Source organism: Pygoscelis adeliae, unplaced genomic scaffold (genome assembly GCF_000699105.1).
Source record: "Pygoscelis adeliae isolate BGI_AS28 unplaced genomic scaffold, ASM69910v1 Scaffold131, whole genome shotgun sequence".
NCBI lineage: Eukaryota > Metazoa > Chordata > Aves > Sphenisciformes > Spheniscidae > Pygoscelis > Pygoscelis adeliae.
Genome location: NW_008824058.1, coordinates 283,728 through 304,686, shown reverse-complemented (window position 1 = coordinate 304,686; position 20,959 = coordinate 283,728). Strand labels below are relative to the sequence as shown.

At 37.9% G+C, this 20,959-nt stretch overlaps 1 protein-coding gene across 1 annotated transcript in view; it reads left to right on the top strand.

Moving 5' to 3' along the window:
• Positions 1-20,765, top strand: part of TANC1 (tetratricopeptide repeat, ankyrin repeat and coiled-coil containing 1) — a 69,945-nt gene extending 49,180 nt beyond the window's left edge. The window contains exons 13-24 of the mRNA XM_009334022.1: positions 873-995; positions 1,907-2,143; positions 2,786-2,971; positions 4,952-5,030; positions 8,651-8,784; positions 9,299-9,422; positions 9,544-9,719; positions 12,288-12,420; positions 13,276-13,367; positions 15,481-15,627; positions 17,182-17,282; positions 18,169-20,765. Coding sequence (XP_009332297.1) covers positions 873-995; positions 1,907-2,143; positions 2,786-2,971; positions 4,952-5,030; positions 8,651-8,784; positions 9,299-9,422; positions 9,544-9,719; positions 12,288-12,420; positions 13,276-13,367; positions 15,481-15,627; positions 17,182-17,282; positions 18,169-19,534 — 2,898 coding nt within the window. The 3' untranslated portion in view covers positions 19,535-20,765. The remainder of the gene's footprint in view (positions 1-872; positions 996-1,906; positions 2,144-2,785; positions 2,972-4,951; positions 5,031-8,650; positions 8,785-9,298; positions 9,423-9,543; positions 9,720-12,287; positions 12,421-13,275; positions 13,368-15,480; positions 15,628-17,181; positions 17,283-18,168) is intronic.
• The last annotated feature ends 194 nt before the right edge of the window (positions 20,766-20,959 follow it).

Sequence of the window (20,959 nt, the reverse complement as noted above, 5' to 3'; positions counted from 1 at the left end):
CTCCCGAGTCCCTTCCTGCCGCCCCCAGGGCTCTGCAGTCCTTCTTGGTAGTCCTCAGACTGCTCCTGGCTGCGTCATTGGTGCCCACGTGAAACAACAGCAGCAGATAATAGTCAGTGGACTGTATGAGGCTTGGTAGGCTCTCAGTGACATCCCTGATACGAGCCCCCGGTAAGCAGCACACCTCTCTAGACAGTGCATCAGGTCAGCAAATGAGTGCCTCCATACCTCTCAGAAGAGGTACTACTCGCCTACTACTATCACCCATCGCCTTTTCTTAGTTGCGCTGGTTGTTGTATGGGGGCAGATCAGGCTGCCTTACTCAGGTCCAGCATCTCTCCTGATGCGATGGGTCTTTCCTCTTCAGTCTGCAGAGCGGTGAAGTGGTTCTACAAGGGCACCTCAGGCTCTGGGGGAAGTCTCTTCCTCCTGCTGGTCCTTGCCGTTGCAACCATCCATTCTTCTGCATTATTGGCCCCCCTCCCTTCTGTGTGTGCCAGTGGGGGAGTTTTTGGCTGTTTGGCCATGGGCTGTGGGTCCACTGCAAACTGCATTTGTAACCAGCTGTCTAACTCCTCTGCCGCCCTGATGTTACACAGCCTTCTCAGTGCCTCCTGCAGCTCAGGCACCTCCTGCAGGAGGTCCTCCACCTGGGCACACCTTTTGCAGGCAGGTCTGCCACCTGTCCCTGCCCCAGGAGAAAGGTCTAGGCACTTCCTACAGTCTGAGGTCTGCACTGCAGCCTCTCCTTTCAGCAGCTCCATCTGGGTGGAGGCATGGGCCACCACTGGGGTAGGTGGTGCAGATCCCCCAGCCAGAGCCGCGACCTTTGTTCTCAGACAAGTAATTTCCTGTTATATCATTTCTGTTAGGGTCTCAGTAAAAGGACTGGAGTTTCTTCCAGTCATCTTCAAGCCTTGTGGGTTGGTTATAGTACTGATGGACTGTCTGCAGCCCTTGCTTCTCTGAGAAACATCTATACACCCAATGTGAAGGTAAGAAAATAAGCATTCATGTACAATCAGTGCTTCATCTGTCACTGTTGCTGTAACTCTGTTGATGAATGTTGAAATTAATGTGAAAAAAAAAAAGCCACCACTATGCATCTGTAACTGAACTCCTTTATAACAAGTCTTCATGTACTTTTTTAAGCTGTTGCTAAAGTCCAGTTCAGTTTTCCTTGATAGTCTTGATGAAAAGAAGGGTTTCACCCTGGTTCTGATGTAACCACGCTCTGTAGCATAGATGTGTGTGGATACATTTTCAGGGGTCAGATGTACCACCTCATTTGCTGGGCAGAGTTCAGCCATATTTTCTTGTATAGGGAAATATCAAGGGAATTGTAAAAGGGGATACTGTGAGAGTGAAAGGATGTAAAATGCCAGAACTTTGCACTATTATTTGAATCCCTGGATTATGGGTAGGGAAATCCAAGTTGACAAGTTGCAATTCTAGCCAACTGCTAAGCCTTTTGATTGGAAATTTGCGTGCACGTGCACACACATGCACACACGCATGCTCTTACAGTTTTTTTGAGATTGCTTTTTATGCAATTTGATTCTCTATTAATGGAGTCAGTTACATAAATCTGCAGAGTAGTAGCAAGTCACACCTTCAGAAATCTTACTGTTACCACAGATGAAATTGTGGTGAGAGAGTAGTGAGTTTCAGGGGAGAGGTGAGTCTTGTATTAAGAGTACATAGTTCAGTAATACAATAATTTATTTGCTAACAGATGATGTTAAACTTTCATATTGCTATATATGTGATAAAGTCGTTATCTGCCAATAAAATCTGCATCAAAATTAGGGAGCAACATATAAGTACCTGAATCAAGATGTTAAAGTCTCTTAATAAATTCAGACAAATCTGAGGAGAAAATTATTTTGTTTAAATTAAATTTTAGGTGAGTCGGCTGCTGATCTTGGCAGGAGCAAATGTAAATTACAGGACTGAAGTACTAAATAATGCTCCAGTGCTATGTGTTCAGTCGCACCTTGGACATGAAGAAGTGGTCACTCTTTTACTAGAATTTGGAGCTGCTATTGATGGAACTTCAGAAAATGGGATGACAGCACTTAGTTACGCAGCCGCTGCAGGTCACATGAACATAGTTTCACTGCTGTGCAAAAAAGGTGCAAAGGTAAGCTGATACACAGATTGCAATGTTTGCAACCAAAAACAATAATGCAAAGGCTTAAGAAAACTGTTATTGACAGTTATAGACTGTTACTGACACACATAGACTTGGGGATGAGGAGTCCAGATCATCTACATAGACTTCATGAAGCATTTTCTGCCACTGTTCACAACCAGCTGGGCCCATCTGTTTAGCCAGTTTTGGGTCCACCTCACTGCGCACTTCCGTAACCTGTACTTCATCAGCTTGTCCATGACAATGTTATGGGAGACAGTGTCAGAAGCCTTACTAAAGTCAAGGTAGACAACATCCACAGCTCTCCCCGCATCCACCAAGCCAGTCACCTCATCGTAGAAAGCTGTCAGGTTGGTTAAGCATGATTTCCCCTTTGTAAACCCATGCTGACTACTCTGATCACCTTCTTGTCCTTCATGTGTTTGGAAATGGTTTCCAGAATTAGTTTCTCCATCACCTTCCCAGCAACTAAGGTGAGGCTGTTTAGCCTTTAATTCCCCAGATCTTCCTTCTTGCTCTTCTTGAAGATAAGAGTGACATTTGCTGTCTTGCAGTGTTCAGGAGTTTCTCCTCTCCATGGCCTTTCACTAGACTTTTTAACTTTGAACATTTTTTTTTTCCCCAATGCAGGCTGACTGTGTAGACAAGAAAGGCCAGTGTGCTTTGGTCCATAGTGCATTGAGAGGGCATTGTGATATCCTTGAATACTTGCTCAATGTTGTTTGGATAACTCCTTCTCAAGAACAAAATTCACTAACAAAAAGCCATGCACTGCAACAAGCGCTAACAGCAGCTTCCAGTATGGGACACTGTCAGGTAGGTTGATAGTTCAGATATTTCCAAATCTGTTTGAATTTATCAGAATTGTACAGCAGTGCTTGCAGCTATTTTTAAAAGAGGTTTGGAAAGCAGAACTATTGAAACTTCTGATACTTAAAGTAGCATGCATTCTTAGCAGCTGTTTTAAATGCTGTAGTTAATTATCCAGTAATACTATTTGCTTCAGGATTTGTTTATATGTAATTTTCTGTCTACTTTTTCCTCATTGTTCTTGGAAGTTGTCCTAAATCTCTAGGGGTAGTGATGATACTCTATATCAGTGATCCACCTTAGTATGTTACTGCTTCAGGTTGAATTTTTTTTTCATAGTATAACAAATTGTATCTTGCACATACTTGCACATGCTTAACTTTTTAACCTGATGCACGTGTCAAGTACAGATTTCAGCTTACTTCAGCTTAATGTCACTTCAGACAGAAATTTGGGGTTGTGCATGTACATGATAAAAGAAGTGTTTTCAGCATTACAGTATTATTCAGTAAAAGGAAAACTAAAAGTAAACACAAGAAATACCCAAAATGCTTTAGGTATTTAGATAATACAAGTATGTTTTCTGTTCATTGGGAAAATAAATCTTAACCTTGATATAAAAGTAAACAGTAAGTAAAGATACTTGAATAAAGATCACACTAGGCTGATGAAATTTCCTGTGTAAGTGATGTGCCAAAAGTGGAAACTTAAAATCTCTTCGATAAAACCATTTCAGTATTTACTTCTTTTAAATCTATTTTTTTAATTGCTATAAGATCAAGAATCTGATCTTTAAAGTTGTTTACACAATTCAAACATAGAAATGTCTATGTGCAATTAATTTATTATATGATATATAAGCCATAACTGTCTCACAATATAAAGTTGAGAATTCTGAACTATGATTAATTTGAATTAATGGATAATTCCTTCACTCTCATAAAAGTTCTTGTTTGCTATCCACTGCGTAAATCAAAGCAGTCAACTCCTGAATATCAGCAAGACAGATCACATTAATCATAAATACCTTACCTGAAAATGTCCATCTTTATTTTTAGGACAATAAGAAGCTTAATTCTTCTTAACTAGAAAAAAGTCCTGTGTGTTTCATCAATTTTAAATAAATCATATTCTAGCATTTCGAATTTTAGGATTTTCCATACATTGTATACATCACTTCACATACAGCCTGAAAATATCCATGTACTTTCTCCTCTCCTACCTTTGCTTTTTCCTGTAGTATCCAAAACTTTTGTTAGTGTCATTCTGATCACTTACCTGCTTGCTGCAGACTCAGTGACTGTGTCCCCATTAGAAAATTTGTTTAAAATAGCCAGTAGAAGAGGTTTTAATTTAATAATCTTCTACTAGCAGGTGGTTACAAAACAGATTTCCTTAATGAAATAAAAACACAGCAAAACTTAATTTATAACATGTCTCAAGTTTAAAAATCAGCGTTTAACGATGTATGCTTAAACCATTCTGTGAAGAAATTTTGAAAAACAGCTAAGATATAAACAATGTAACAGTAAAAACATAGGAATCCCTATTTTACAATATGTATGCAAATATTCTCCCCCCCCCCCCCCTTTCCCTTCATTTTAGACAATATGGAATTTCCTCACTGAACTGGGATGCTTTATTTTTATTTTTGGCATTGTTTGTCTTGATTATTCTGGTATATGTAGGTCACACAGGAGCTCATTAAAATAATAATCATGTAAAAACACCCTGAACCAATTAACAGAAGGGCACTGGGCTTTTTTTTAAACTGCTTTCAATAACGTTCAATGGTCTTCAAGTCATACTAAAAATCATACTGAATTTGCTTTGATGGATTATGAACAATATTAATTTTCTTTGATTCATATGCATTAAGAGAGAAGCACTCTCACTTGTTTTAAATCTTTTACCTGTTGCTATATCTTGCAAGTGACAACTGTGGTTTTTGTGACTCACTACATCTCTGCTAACTGTTTTTGGCAGGTGGTTTGTTACATCTTGACAATTGAAAAGGAACATGAAATAGACATCAATGACACTGATGCCTTGTGGGGAGAAACAGGTATTTCCTTTCTCATATTTTCCCTAATTAGAGTAGCTCATTTAAGAAGTAAGAGGTTTTAATTTTGATTTTTTTTTAATTTAATATTTGTGATAAAATTCATGGGAAAATACCAGTTTTAATAATAAAATGCAGTTTATAAGCATAAGTATAGAGTTTTTAACTTATTAAATCTACTAATTTCATGTATGGAAAAGTATTTTATATTAAAATTACTATAAATTACTGACTTTCTAATTAAATTGAAAATTGTCTTTGGAAATATAGTGCTTCAAGCTTCAGTGTAGAATTTCATTGGATTATCTGTTTGAGGACTTTTTTTTTTTAAATCTCATTTGTTTGCAAGAAGTGCTAGGCAATTACCTCACTTGATCTAATTAGGCAATGGATAAAATGACATGCCTTTGTATGTATGGGAAATGCCAGATTTTTTTTTAAAGACGGACTGTAAACTGTGCAGCCTGCAGCTGAAAGTTTTTCCTGTTTTACCATATGAGTAGCATTTCAATTTCATTTAAACAGCTGAGATTGCACAAGCAGGTGGGAAAACAGTCTCTTTCAATGATTGTCAGTAGCCTCTTCACATACTGGAGAAGCAAATGTTCTTTATTCCTGTGCATATACAAAACTCTTGTTGCAAATCCAATGAATTCCAAAAAACATACATCTGTTTCTAAATTAATTTTCCTTTAATATTTTCTTGTCAACATTTTGTATTGAAATTCTTGCTTAATGTATCGGGAATCTTTACTCATTAATAAGTGCTTCCTTATGCAGTCCTAACTTGTGATGGAGGTGAAGGTCTGAGTCCAGAGAACTACAGGCAGTTCCCTGTGGCACTTTTGTGCTCTCCGAGATACAGAGTAGTAAGTTTGGGACAAGAAAAACATGTAGAGCGAGTCAAGATAGCCACAGAATTAGCATTATATGAAATATTGCTCTTCAATTATTGACTGTAAAAAAATTTATGTGGAAAGAATGCGAATTTGTATGCTGCTGGAATCTTCACAGTTTTGCATGTGTGAGTGCACTTACGTTTGTATTGTACTGCATGGTTCTTTGCTGTCTATTTTGTAAATGGAATTATGATACAGAACTGGATAGTGATCACGCTTAGAAGTATGAGGCGGAGTGAGGAGCAGTGCATTTTGTGAATGCCTGTTTTAAAAAGGGAAAATCCTTCGCACCTTGAAACAGCACAGAACAACCTTAAAGATCGTTCCTTTTCATATAGTAACATGTTCAGGAACAGCTTGTTTCTGTTCATATATTTGTACTGCTGTTATCTACTTGAATCCTAAGTTGATTCTGCTCATTGTGGAGGCTGTTTCAATGGCATTTTATATTGTGAGTCTTTCAGAGTGGAAGACAGCTAAAGATCATCATTGCCATTCCCATTATTTTATCACATTAATTTAGCTGAAGGCCATGTCTGTATGAAGTACAGGTTCAAGGCAAGTTAAATAGCAAATTAAAGTGGAGCAGATGAAGTCATGTAACACATGAAATGAGAGGATGTAGGGGTGGGATCCTGTTTTCTAAATTTCCTTAGTTTACCCTTTTCAAAATCCACATTGCTATGTCTTAGTTGGAAAAGATGATCTTAGGTTAAAGACACCTCTGAGAAGTTTTTCCAGCCTTATATGTTCTATACAGATTAGCTAATTTGGAGCATTACTTACTGTCTAGTAAAAGTGATAGAAAATTGCATCATTTTGGCTGCTCTCGACTTTTGTGTAGTACCATTAGGCGTATCAGAGGTGATCCTTTTGAGTAGAATAGTTGGAATTCCTGAGCAGGGTTTAGTCCTGATGTTGTTTAAGCTGACTGTAGGAATTGTTTAGTCATCTTATACCTGGATAAGGTATAGGGAGTTATATTGTTGCTGTAATGTTAGTCACACCATGAGCTAAAATGCTGGTACTGACAGAATAAAAAATGTGAAGTCTTTGAACAAGATAGGGAGTTTTTGCCTTTAATGTTGTTATCTGTAACAGTTACTTTCCAGTTGTTCAGATCTAAACAGTTGATGTAACTAACATAGTGAAGTGAGTGGAGTCAACGGGTTAGATATTGTTGTTAAAAAAAATAATGAATTTACTACTTCCTGCAGTGTTTGTAATTTCATTTATTTTCAGCATCCATTGGAATTTTTTAAAATTCTACTTTATCATGTTTGAAAATGCTAAAAAATAAGTAACAAGAAATTCACAATTTGACCCACTTCTTATTGGAAAATATACGGTATTAGGATTTAGAAAATGGAGGGGCGAGTCCTTTGCTGATTCTTGCAGAAGTTAGCACATGAATTTATTTTCTAAACAGTGTTAACATTACTGATGATGCTTCAACACAAACAACAAAAAAAACATTTTAATTTCAAGCTCCATTTAAAACACACAATAAGTTGATGCAAGCCAAATGGAAGAGGGGGAAAAATCATGATGGGGAAAATATTTTATTTTCAAGCTTCAGTGAGTGTCACAGTGAAAAGCAAGGAGTATAATAAGCTATAGGAGAAGGTGGAAAGTTGTTTAAATGTATAGCCTTACAGCAACGCTTCAGCATTATGGTACTGAGTAGAGTCACAAAACGTTAGTGCCAAATGTGTGGAAATTACCTGCTTTCTCATAAGCCGTATATTGTGAACATCAATGTGCAGTAATTTTTGTACCTTATGAATATCTAAAATAAAGATCATATCAGTGGTTTTATTATTGTGCTATCTGGACACATTTGCTACTATATTGTGTTGGACTGCTCCATCGCCAGTGTGTGTAGGTGTGTGTGCAATTGTGATACTCTGGTGTTTTCAGCCAGAGCTGAAAAGGTGTCTTCTGACAGTAGTATCTATCTGTTCAAAAGTTGCAAGGTTACTGCGTTTTAGGTAGAGTCAAGAGCACTTGCTCTTGACAACATACACTGTTCGGTTCAAAAAAGGTTTTTAAGGTGAATTAGAATGTTGATGTCTCTTGTGTACTGGAAAATGTACGGTAATCCCTTGAAGTCTAGAGCAAGAGTTAACACACAGGAATTAGAACTATTGATTGATAACCTACTGTGTTTTTCACCATGAAAAACAGGGAAAACAATTTTAACTAGTGCAGAATGAAGCTAAATTGTCCAAGACACGGACTTTCTGCAGAGATCTAAATATGGTTTGGTAATACATCACTGCTAGGCTTCAAGTAAAAAGTAATTCCTGAAACTTGAGTTACAGTCCCTTTGTTGAATCCCAGAACTGTTGTCATCTTCACCTTTGGCAAGGGCCTGATGAAAAGAGATGAAGCTTTCTTGTCATGAAAAAAATTATTAATGAAAAAGGAACTAGAACTGCCTCAGGCTGGTGGGTTTATCCAAAATTTTCATAAAGATTCCTTTTAACCTAAAACCTATGCACATGATACAGTTGTTATCTTTGAGACATCTTTTTATTTACCAGAGAATGACTGTGGCTTATTGACTTAAACTGATTCTGACTAATTAATTTGAGTCTGAAAATAGTAAGGAAAATCTTATGGAGCAGCCGAGTTGAAAAAAGTGGGGATTCAGTAACACTCATATAACGTGGATGTGGTAAAACAGCTAAGAGATTATGTTGATGAAAGTGCTTTCTTTAGCCCTTACAGCTGCTGCAGGAAGAGGAAAACTGGAAGTCTGCGAATTACTTCTTGAACACGGAGCAGTTGTGACGAGAGCTAATAGAAGGGGGATTCCTCCACTTTTCTGTGCAGTACGGCAGGGGCACTGGCAGGTCTGACACACCTTCGCGACTTAAATGGATTCCTTCGGGAAGCGGTCCTTGATTCTTCCCATCTCTAGTCCTGTAATAAATTAGTGTAAATTTTCTAATACTCATTTGCATCGACTTCAAGGGGATGTGTTCAGGAGCTCGCTTTAAGTTATTTAAAGTAATACAAAGGATTCGAAAGTGCATCAGCTGCATGATAACCTTAGTTATAGTATACCTGAAAAATAATACGTAAGGGTTAAAATATTTTATTTCCTAGACCAAGAACAGAGGCAATTTCAGATCCTCTGTACTGCTTCTGTAGTGATGGAGAGCGAACCTTAGAGTCAGGAGCCTTCCTCACGCTGGCCACTCCTGTCAGGAGGAGGCCCTGAATTGCAAACAGTTAAGACTTGAGTTGCACAGGATTTCTCAATGACTGCTATAAAACCTTAGTCCTCCTCTTTAAAAGTTCATGCTATTATGGCTAAAATTTAAATCTGCCAATGTATTTTTAAATTGCTATTTTCTATTTCAGATTGCTAAACTTCTAGTGGAGCATGGGTCTGATGTGAATTTAAGTGACAAGCAAGGCCGAACTCCACTTATGGTGGCTTCTTGTGAAGGACATTTGAGCACTGTGGAATTTCTGCTTTCTGAAGGTAGAAAATAAATAGTGGTTCAAGGCTGCACATTTGTTCCAGAGACTGCATCAGTGTGAGTTAGATAATTTTGCCTATTAAACAGGACATCTTCATAACAAAGTTAATTTTCATTTTACAGGTGCAACTATTTCATCTCTGGACAAAGAAGGACTGACAGCTTTGAGCTGGGCATGTCTAAAAGGCCACAGGGAAGTGGTTCAGTATTTAGTTGAGAAAGGTGCAACAACTGATCAGACAGACAAAAATGGACGAACACCCCTAGACCTGGCAGCTTTTTATGGAGATGCTGATATTGTAAGTAGAACTAACAGTAGAAAAACTAAGCATGTATTGAGTTTTCATAATACAAAACAAGGCTTAGGAAAAATATTGCCAACCGAAATAGAAAGGAAATTTGAGGTAGTAGCCAAGATGCTTACACTGCTGGCATCTTGACTGCAGTGCAAGTGTTTACTCAGAAAAGCATTTTCTAGATAAGGTTTTAGTACCGACATAGTTGTGATGAAGTCCAGCATTATGCCGTTATGTTTTACGGTGCGCTGTTGTACTTCATTGTGAGTGTTTTAAATCTCAATAAAAAGTAGCATTTAAAATTTCTGTGTTGGATGAACTGGAATTAAAAAAAAAAAAAAAGGTCTGTGGGACATGAAAGGAAAATATCTTTTTTCAGCCTCTGCAAAGCCATTGAGGTAACCTGACAGGGTCCCAGTCAGTTGGGTATCTTAAGGGAACAGAGACCCCAAGTGAGAGATGTAGGAAGAATAATATTGCCAGAATAGATGAAATGCAGAAAGATTTTGCTTCTCCATCATAAGGCAGCATTACTTGTCTTTTACATGCTTTGCATGATAGGGAGAGAACTGTTAGAAATCCTTATGTTTTTCATTTTGTGAAGATGGCACTGAGCACATCTCAGTGTTACTATCCATTTGTCATGTGGAAATACAAGGCTTGAGGTGTAAACTCAGTTTTTCTCAGTTGGTTCCACAGGCCATTTCAGAAATAGGACAACAACTGAAGTTCCTTTTTCAGTCCTGTACCTTTCTCACATACTACCTTCTTCCTCTGTAATAAATGTTACAATCCAAGAATTTAAGGCATTTTAGGTGAAGTTTTTCTGAATCTGAAATGGACCATGCCTGTAACTGAGATCAAAAGTATACAATAAGTTTAAAGTCTGTGATTTAGAATCCTCTGTATCTTTAAAATCACAGATTTTTGAAATTATTGTATATTTTTGTTCTCATGCTTCAAAACTCAGTAATTAAGCACAATTCAGAAGCCTGACCAGATGGGAATGCAATTGCCACAAACTGCATGGAAGGGCATGCTCAAGTCTGCATGCACTATAAACAGATCCAAGAGTTCACCAGGGAACTAGAAAGAATAGGAAATGCAGCCTCAAACTCACTACATCTTTATTTATAGAGTTTGCATATACAACGTCCTGTTTCAAAACAGCAGTTCTTGAATAAAAATGCTGCCATACAGTATAACTTTCTATATAGCACTTTAAGTCCCATTCACCCTTAGTCAGAATTAACTTGAAATTGTAAATAAGCCCTTAGATTCTGTACTGGCTTTAGGTTTCAGAAGTCACATTATGGAGCTATTCCTGCCGCTGCAAGTGTTTCTAGGTAACACTGGGTACCTGAAGAGGGATTTATTTCCTGCTTGGGAATGACGGATATCCAGTTTCCTGTACATACTTTTACTGTAGTTTATTGCATTGGAGTAGTACAGACTGCTAGTTTACCTGATAGACTGGCCACATCAGCGCTTCATATGGCTGAACAGCCTGATCTTTGTGCTAGGGCAACAGGCAAAGGTGGAATAATACTAATTAAGAGATCACTCAGCAGGCCAGCAGCTTTGGGTCTTGGAGGCCTGTCAATGGGCAGGATTGTTAATCCCTCTTTCCATACTAGATTACTGCCAGTCGCATTTGGGCAAGCAATGGTTACATGAAAGAACTATTGCTTACATCAAACCTGCCATCGCTGCTGTTTCCTATATATTGCGCTTTTAATTAGCATTGCTGATGGACAATTACTAGAATTACTCTGTTGCTCTGGATGCTCGGTGAATGCTTGGTGGAAGCTGATAGTGTCCGGCATACTTATTTTGCTTTCTTAAACTTTCTTATTTGCCCTTTCTGCATTTTACATTTGCTGCATTTATGTCCAACTGCAACGTTAGACTGTTGTAATGAATGGTTAAGAAATGAATAAAATTACAAATGTGTTTTTCTTCATATAGAGCAAGAAGTGGTACCTCAGCACCATAACTTGTATTTACACTGTTAACTAGAATGTTTTAGGTATCTTGCATTACACAATAGTAGCCTGTGTATTTTGTGTTTATTGTATCTGTATAGCGTTGTGTCCTATACTAGGAGCATATTCTGGTACTGCACTTCATGCCTGTCATTGTAGTGTTGCGGTGTATTTGAAGCTGAAACTACAGGGCCTACGCTGCTACTCTGTTTTCATCTGAGCTTACTGCCCTTATGCTTGAGTTGCCGTGTCTGCATATTGGCATGCAGAACATGAACAAAGGAGGGAACAAGCATAATGTATTGGCCTTAGTGTTTTTCTGACACAGGTATTTCCAGGAATTTGGGGTGTGGTTGTTTTTTTGTTTTTAATTCCTTAACTGCAGCTCTTCAGTGCAGTTTGATAGTATTCCCATGCTGTGTTTTTTCAATAGATTCAGTTCAATGGATTTAAAATGGCTTTAGCATACTCTGGAGTGTATACTTGGTATAATTCAAGGAAGATCAGGTGGTAGTTTAAATATTTCACTGTTCTGCCGCTCCTACCAAAAATAATGTTACATGGCTTGTCTTGTTTCTCTTCACAGGTGCAGTATTTGGTAGAGAAAGGAGCAATGATTGAGCATGTTGACCACAGTGGCATGCGGCCACTGGACAGAGCTATCGGATGTCGTAATACGTCAGTAGTGGTTATGCTACTGAGAAAAGGAGCTAAACTAGGTTAGTAAAACTATCCTATACTCAAGAGAAACAACTGAATATCTGCTCTGCTAGAAAAGTAGATTTAAAAAAATAAATCTTGAAATACACACTAGATTTTTGCAGGTTGTATGGTTTGCAGATGCCCACTTAAGAGAAATCAACCTTTCTTTTAAAGGCAGACACTCAAGACTCACTTCAGAAGTGAGGAAATGCAAGTAATTTTATTCTATTCTTTTCTTTCATATATGTTGATGAGGAGGTCTGGAGGAGTCAGTCTTTACGTGGTTACTCTTTCATGATACACTTAAACAAGAAAATTATGATTACGCTATTAGTGATACTTAATTCTGACACTATGAATGATTTAGATTAAGAAGTTTTACATTTAAATAACATTCTTTCAGTAAATTATAGAATCATAAATTTTTGCAAACGGTGGGCAAAAAATATACGTCCAAATCATGTATTATCAGTAGGCAAGTAGATGGTGCAGCTGTGTGATAATTATTGAATCTGTAGTACCTTTAAATCATCATTTATTATTATTTGGGTGCTAAGTATGATCAAATACAGATCCTTACTTAGGCCTGAATTTTACCATGACTTTCATACTGTCCTATACTGGCTTTAGACCAGGGGTAAAATGAATCAGATCATTTAATATCTGGCTGCTATCTGTGTGAGGCGGCAGGGGGCGGGTATGGATATATACATATTTTAAATATATGTGCACACACTAATAATGATAATAATAATAATAGTTCCATGCAGGTGGAATATCTACTGAAGTACGATTAGGCTTTCTAGTGTGACTAGATATCAGAAACGCACTTTCTTCCCTTTTGTCAGAGATCCTTAAAATTTAACTTGCAGGAAATGCAGCATGGGCAATGGCCACCTCAAAACCCGATATTCTCCTTATTCTGCTGCAGAAACTGATGGAAGAAGGAAATATACTGTACAAAGTAGGTAGATTTTTATTTTTTCTGATAGCAGAACATTATAATTGGACTTCTGTCTGAAGGTAGATTAAAGTTCTTTATACCTCCTTTTCTGTTCAAAGATGATGTGTACTTGTATATCCTCTCATGTTGGGAATGAGACCAAGAAATCTTGAGAACCCTGGGAAAGAATCATTGAAAACTCCCGTGTAAAATAAATAAATATTAAGTACATTTTCTTTCTGTTGAGCAAGTCTCTCTGTGAACATTTGTAGCAGTCAGTTACTTCTTAAGAGCAACTGTAAGGTGCTTGTTTGACAGTTAGGCATAGCCTTTCCTTTTGGATAATGTTCTTCTGTGTGCTATTTAAATATATAATGAGGAAAGTGACAGCTCTTTTGATACATTCTTTTTACTGGTGGTGATGTGTTGCTCAGAAGAGAGACTGGACTTATTTTTGTAAACTGTGTGATACTCCTGTGTTATTTCACTAGTGCAACACTGCTGAACGGCTTATAGAAGCATCATTCAAAGTCTGTTCTAGCTGCAAGACTTTTAATTTGTAGGGGTTTTTTTATAAGGCCCCTCAAATATCTGCCACCTTATCTCTGATCTTTGTTCTATATCAAATGGCTTTGCATAGTACAGAAGAGAGACCCTTGAGACTTTGCTGTCATGAAGCAGGGTAGACCTGCTTAGATGCTCCCAAATTCTGTATAGGAATCTTAACGAATACATCTGGATGATTTATCAAGTTTATTGATCCTGAAGTGGGTTTAGAGCTTTATATCCAAGCAGGTACCTTTAAGCATGGGACATCTTTCAACCTAAAGGGTAACAGCTTTTATGCTACAAAGGCAGTTCTGTCATCCCTGGGAATCCTCTCCTATGTCACACTTCTCTAGTGGTGTGTTGAATGCGACTCATTGGTTGTTGAGGGAGAAGGTGCCACTGCATCGCTGGCACCAATTCATTTTCTTCAGTTTCTCCTCAAGTTGCTCCACAGGTTGAACCCTGCCTAGACTCTGAGACCACAGAGTAACACAGCAGGACTTGGTACTAATATGTTTTACAGTTTGTTACAAGAGGTTGAATTCCCTGCTGGTATCTATTTTTAGAGTGCTTACTTTTATTATAGTAATTTGAATGACTTGCTAGAGCTGTAGTATGTCACTTAGCTTGTTAAACTTTTTCCAATATTCTTTATTTATTTGCCAAAGTGTTTTAAATGGATCGTTATTTTTCAGAGTAACATGTATTTGAGTGTGCTCACAGTACAGCAATAACTACTTTTCAGCTCTCCAGCCAAATAAAATAAGATAAACCTTAAATATTTTCCTTGCCAGTTTCAACAGTAAATTTTGACCTACTTTGAGTGTTAAGATGAATTAAATAATAAAAAACACCCAATGTTTATGAAAATAAATTAACTTGTAATATCCATAAAGAGAAAAATTTCTTCATCTGTCAACTAAAAGATTTGCTTTTCTTCTCATACTAGGAGGATTTCAATGTTTTTAGCAAAACTGTCTCAAATCTTCAGTTCATTATGGAGATGTTCTCCAAGCATCTCTTGGAGAGTCTGAATATTTCCAATGCAAGGGTGGATCTTTCAGGTAGTCCTGAAGGACAGTTTAGCTCTCTTATTCAACCTCTGTTAAGCAGTAGGAGAGTGACCTTTTACTACTTTAAATCCATACACTCGGTCACCCAGCTAATCATGGCTGAGACACCTATGTGAATCTGGCAGTAGCTGGACTGCATGTTTGAATAATGCATCATCAGATATTTGACTGCTCTGTTTAAAAAAAAAAAAGAATTGTATCATACATGAATTGTACATACATGAATTTCTCCGGTACAAGTAGTATGTATTAATGCAAATATCCTGGTGAAATACCGTTAAAGGTATGAGTTTAGAAACAAACACAAGCTCTAGTTAGCATGCAAGTTCTCTCATTGTGTCTGTGTGTAAGTGTAATTCATACTGTATATATTTATTTTTAAAAAAAAACTGGCTCCGTGTTTTCTACTTGAAGAGCACCTGTTGGTAGGTGTCAAATATAAATGTGCTTTTTTGCAACAGTATTGCAATATTAAGAGTTTGTGAAAAGCCTCTTGTTCCCTAAATTTGTAGAAAGGTAAGATGAAGGAAGCAGCACAGCGCTATCAGTATGCCTTGAGGAAGTTTCCAAGGGAAGGATTTGGAGAAGAAATGAAAGCATTCGATGAGCTGAGAGTTTCATTATACCTAAATTTATCACGATGTCGCCGAAAAACAAATGTAAGCTTGTGCTGTTAATCTGTTGCCTCTCTGGCATTGGGAATCTTAGACTTCTATTCTACTGCATTACTGAGTTTGTACTTGGATGTTTATTTTTGCTACTTTAGCATCCTTTTCATTGTATACTGATACTGGGCTTTGTTGTGCCAACAAATGGGGACAGTTCGTAAGATGAGGGCATGTTGCAGTGGGGGATCTATTACAGCTGCTCTTATGTAATACAGTTATTTTGGAATGATGAACTGCTGGATGGTTTTGGTACTTTTTAAAAGACTAAGTGGAAAATGCTGCCACCGCTACCCTTTGTTATCATACAGCATAACCTACTACTATGGCTGTATTGTATGTGCTGGTTGTTTCTTTGTACCTTCACCAGTGCATCAGATGGCTGCTAAGAACCTGAATGACCATCAGAGCAAAAACTTCTGATTTTCTGAATATACTTTACACTGTTCATTCTTTTCAGACGGTAACTTCTTAATTCCCTAGGCATCCAAGTTGTTTTTGGCATCTGCTCCCATTTGAAGAATTTCTAAACATAGGTGTCCAGGACTTTACATAGGCAGTTCTGCTGCTTTGCACAACAGTACTAATCATTTCTTTTCTGTGCTAGAACTACCTCTCCTGATGCCTTCCTAGATGAGATTGGCTTTTTCAGTTGCATCAAGCTAACAGCAGAAAGTGGCTCTGTGACCAACTAGTGCATGTGTGTGTGTTTCTTATCATATCCCACTGATAAACTCTCATTTACATTTTGCTAATCCTGAAGTGCATCACCTTACATCTAAAGGTCAAGTTCATCACATCATTGCTCTGCTCTTGCGTGATATCTCAGGACGTTTTTTGGGGTGTTAATACTTTCCAACCTCCTGTATCATCATGCTCAATAGAATTCAGTATCATGGACACCCTGTGCTGTGCATGGCTGTTACATAAATTAGACTTGCTCCTGCCTTCATCTTCCTCATAGCTGTCCTTGCCCCCATTTAAATCCTGCTTTGTTAATTCCAGTCTTTGGCTTAACCAACAATTTACTAAACTCTTATTCTGTGTTCTTGTTAAATGAAGACCAAATACATTACATCTAGCATAATTCTTCTCTAAAAATTTCACATACCTTATCAAAGAAAGCTCTGGACTAGTCCAACCCCTTTCCTGATTTTTCTTGTTTTTCTCTAAATTCCTAGGTCTTTAACTGGCCTTTTTTCAAAACACATTCTAAAGCCTTGCTATCTGAGGTGGTCATTTATGCTGCTAAGCATGCAGTCTCTTCTAGCATTTTAACATCTTTGGGTTGAAAATAACCATATCTTACCTATATTAACATTGATTTTTAGCTATGTTAGAGTCAGTTTCCCTTAGACATGAGAGACAAGGTTAGCAAGATGAGGTCTGTTCTCAGTCTTTCAGAAAATACCTGCTCTTGCTAACTAATAAAGGTGACTTTCTATACTGCATAAGCTACCCGCACTTTTGAAGCAGTACCATGAATAAGGAGCGTGCAGCTTTCTTTTATTGTCAATGTATAATGAGTACATTTGTTTAAATTATTAGGACTTTGGTATGGCTGAAGAGTTTGCTACCAAAGCATTGGATCTGAAACCAAAGTCTTACGAAGCCTATTATGCTAGGGCAAGAGCCAAGAGGAACAGCAGGTACTGTTTGATTCTGTGCATCTGTCTGCACTGATTTTTTTTTTTTTTTTTTTAACTTCCTAACACTTTCAATGACTGTTTTTCTTTTCCACTAGTTGTATTTGGAACTGGCAAAGAAAAAGTTATTTTCCTTGTGCACTTTCCATCTGTGTTAGGTGTCTGTATCAGTTAAAGCCAACCAAACTCAAAAAGCAATATTGAGTACTCATTTAGGTAATTATTAGGCAGTCCAGAAAGTAACAAATTGATATGAAGGGGGATTATTTTAAGTGTAAGAGTGAATGGGAGTGCTACTCCATGTGACTCAGCAGAATGTCATCAGCAGTGTGCCACCGAACTCCAGCGCTGCATTATTACCAAGAATAACTGGGTGCCTCTATAGGACAGGGATATGTTGAATCATGAGCAGTTTAAGATAAAAATAAGGGGAGAGAGGAGGAACCATCTCTTTAAGCTGGAAGAATACCAAACTATAGTGGTATAGTTGAAGTATAGGGAGAGGTGCCTTTTGGATTCACTGTGTCTTTTCTAAGCAGAACAAATGGTCATGAAGCAGAGTTCAGCAAGTTACCTACTCTGAAGATAACAGTAAAGGGCTTATGAGACAAAAGCTTCAGTTCCTAGTGTTATCAGCAGACTTCTGCTGCCTTCCTGAAAAAGCTGTTATGATACAAGGGGAAGGGTTTAGGGCTGGGTCTGTGCTTTCACCATAGGAAAGAATTTCCTGGTTTGGAGAACATCCAATTCTTATATTGTCACCACCTGCAGCAGGAGATGACAAATCAGAGTATTTCTTTGAAAGTGGTGGAGGTGGAGTAGTAGGCAATGCTGAGACTCAGATTAGCCCCAGGTTTTTAGTAAGTTTACTTTTCCCCCCCCCCAACAGAAAACTACTTGCTGCTCTTGCTGACTTACGTGAAGCCACACAGCTGTGTCCTAGCAATCAAGAGATAAAACGTCTCCTGGCTCGAGTAGAAGAGGAATGCAAACAGTTCCAGAGAACACAGCAACAGAAGCATCAGTCTCCACAGCTACTACAGCAAATTAACAACTCTGATAATGAGGAGGAGGGCATTATACAAGGTGTGAATGATAATTTTAATCTTCAAGACAGGGAGGAAGAACTGCCATGCTCTGATGAATCTGTTTCCTCTCCACAAAGGCTGCAACATTCCTTAGCTGCTTCATCGTACAGCAGGACCCTTCAAGAAGGTGTTCAGCAGAAAGCTAGATCTGTGTCCCCTCAAAGCAGAACAGGCAATAAATATCTGAGAGAGCCAGGCTTGATTGTGCAGCCAACAAAGCAGGCACAGATTGTAAAAACTAATCAGCACCTGAGCTCCATCCAGCCTGGATCAAAAATGGGAAGCAGTCAATGTAATACAAAGACACAATCATCTTTTCAGCATCTTCCCCAAAGTCCCTTGCCAGTCCGGCACTCTAAAATTCAGCATTTGGATGGGACAAGCACATTATCATCTGGAAGTGTTTCCCCAGGTCCTAGTTCTGAACTGCACAATGAGAAATTTATGTCCAGCCAGTGTTCCCATCCACAGCATAGTGAGAATCTCTCTTCTCATTCTTTTGCAAGTAAGTCTAAAACCGCTGACAGGTTAACAGCCCCTACTCAAATGAATTTCAGTGAAGCAAGGCAGCAAAGTCCTGTAACCAGTGGCGTCTCTTCTAGTTCTCCATCCAGTAGTATGATTCTTGCCAGCTCAACCAGCAGCTTAACTTCAGCCAGTAGTTTTTCAGATAGTACTAAGGGGCTAGGCCCAGATGTTCGACTCAAGGAGACTAACGTTAATCAAGTTCAGGGTACTGTTGAACACAGACCTCGCAATACCCCATTTATGGGAATCATGGATAAGACTGCAAGGTTTCAGCAGCAAAATACTCAATCCAGTCGCACTTGGCACTCTCAGGCATCGGATGGATTATCAAATGTTGCTTCTGGGGGCATTCAGTCCTCAAGTTTTGAGCAGTTCTCAGTCAAACACTACCAAACTAAAATTTCCTCTACTGGTGCTGCCCCAGGAGATAGCAACCAGAATGGTATGCAAGCTAAAGAACGCAAGGAGCTGAAGTGCCAAATACCTGCCCAGTGTCAAGACACCAGAGCACCTAAACAAGCTTTGCGTTTATACCCAGATGCTGTATCAAAACAGCAGTCTCACATCAGTAAGGAAGGCCATCTAAGTCATGTCACATCTACAAAACCAAAGCGATCATTCATTGAATCAAATGTATGAATATCATTTTGTGTATTTATGGGGTTGTAAAACTTAGCTCGTAATATCATAGGGTATTACTTCTATACAAAATACTGATTGGCTGGTCACTTTGAGTAAGTTGAGGAAGCTGTCCATGTTGGCCAGTACTTCATGGGATACAACCACTTTAAACTGTTCCTACCATCACAGGACAGTTACAGTAACTGGAATAGCAAATTTGTGTAGAAAGAGTCAATTAGAATCATCAATCCACCAAACTAGGACCTCATGCAGAGAAATCCCTCCCATTACCTTTTATGATTAAATAAGACTTTCCTTTTACATAGGGCTTTAATCTTGGCTTTTGGTTATATTACATCTCATCACTTACTTACATAATGATCGTGCCTCTATAATGCTTAAGAACTTACTTCTCAAAACAGTGTTAAGAAAGATACCTGCTGGATAATACTCAGATCTGTATATGTATGGGTTTTTTTTTTTAAATCAAAGTATTTTATCACTTTTCTAGTGGGATCTAATCTGGGTTGCATGATGTACATTTAGGAAGCATAAATAATTTGTGTATGAGTAAACTATAAGCAGCCATGTTTTGACATGTAAATATATTTTTAGTAACTAGAAGAAATCAAGTAGAATAAACAATGACATTTGCATGTGTATTGAAAGGCTTTGACCATATTGGTTACTGCACTGAAGAACACAATATTATGGCATATTAACAATAATCGCACTTTATATAGTTTATCTAATCACCTTTGGGTGCTATCTTAAAGCAAAATGATTTATTGTTTATTCGTGAAAAAGGTACAGCAATGAAATGTTTAGTAAGTGTTTTTATGGGAGACACAAGAAATGGATGAAGATGAAAGTTTGAGGAAAAGTGTATGTGCGGTTGCATGACAGGATGAAGTTATGAAGTTTTTCAGAGGAAATAAGGTTTTATATTGGCAAGAATGTTCTGAAAATAAGTAGATGTAGTGATGTTCCTATGAGTGCAATGAGGTTGGAGTGGTCAACTTTACATAGTCACTTTTCATGTCTTGTTTATGTACAGTGTTTTATGTACATTGTAAGCATCCGTACCCATTTTTACAAATGCTTTTTGAGTTTGCATCATTATGCTTTAGCTTATTTATTGTTTACCGTTTCTTTGGTATTTTGTACAAGTCCTATATTAGTCTTGTCCTGTAGTTCTATTTTTGCACAGCTACTGTATTTTTTCCATACGAAATAAAGATTATTAATATACCTGTGGGATGAGATGCAGTCACTGATGGTTTTACAGGAGAAACTCTCTCCCAACTTTTCCAACTACATCTCCAGTGAAAGATACATTTTTGTTTTTTAAATTAGAGAAAGAAATACGGATTATATACTTTGCTATTTCTTATCTTCTGAAAGACTAACTTGGCAAAATCAAGACTCAAAACTCATAAATGT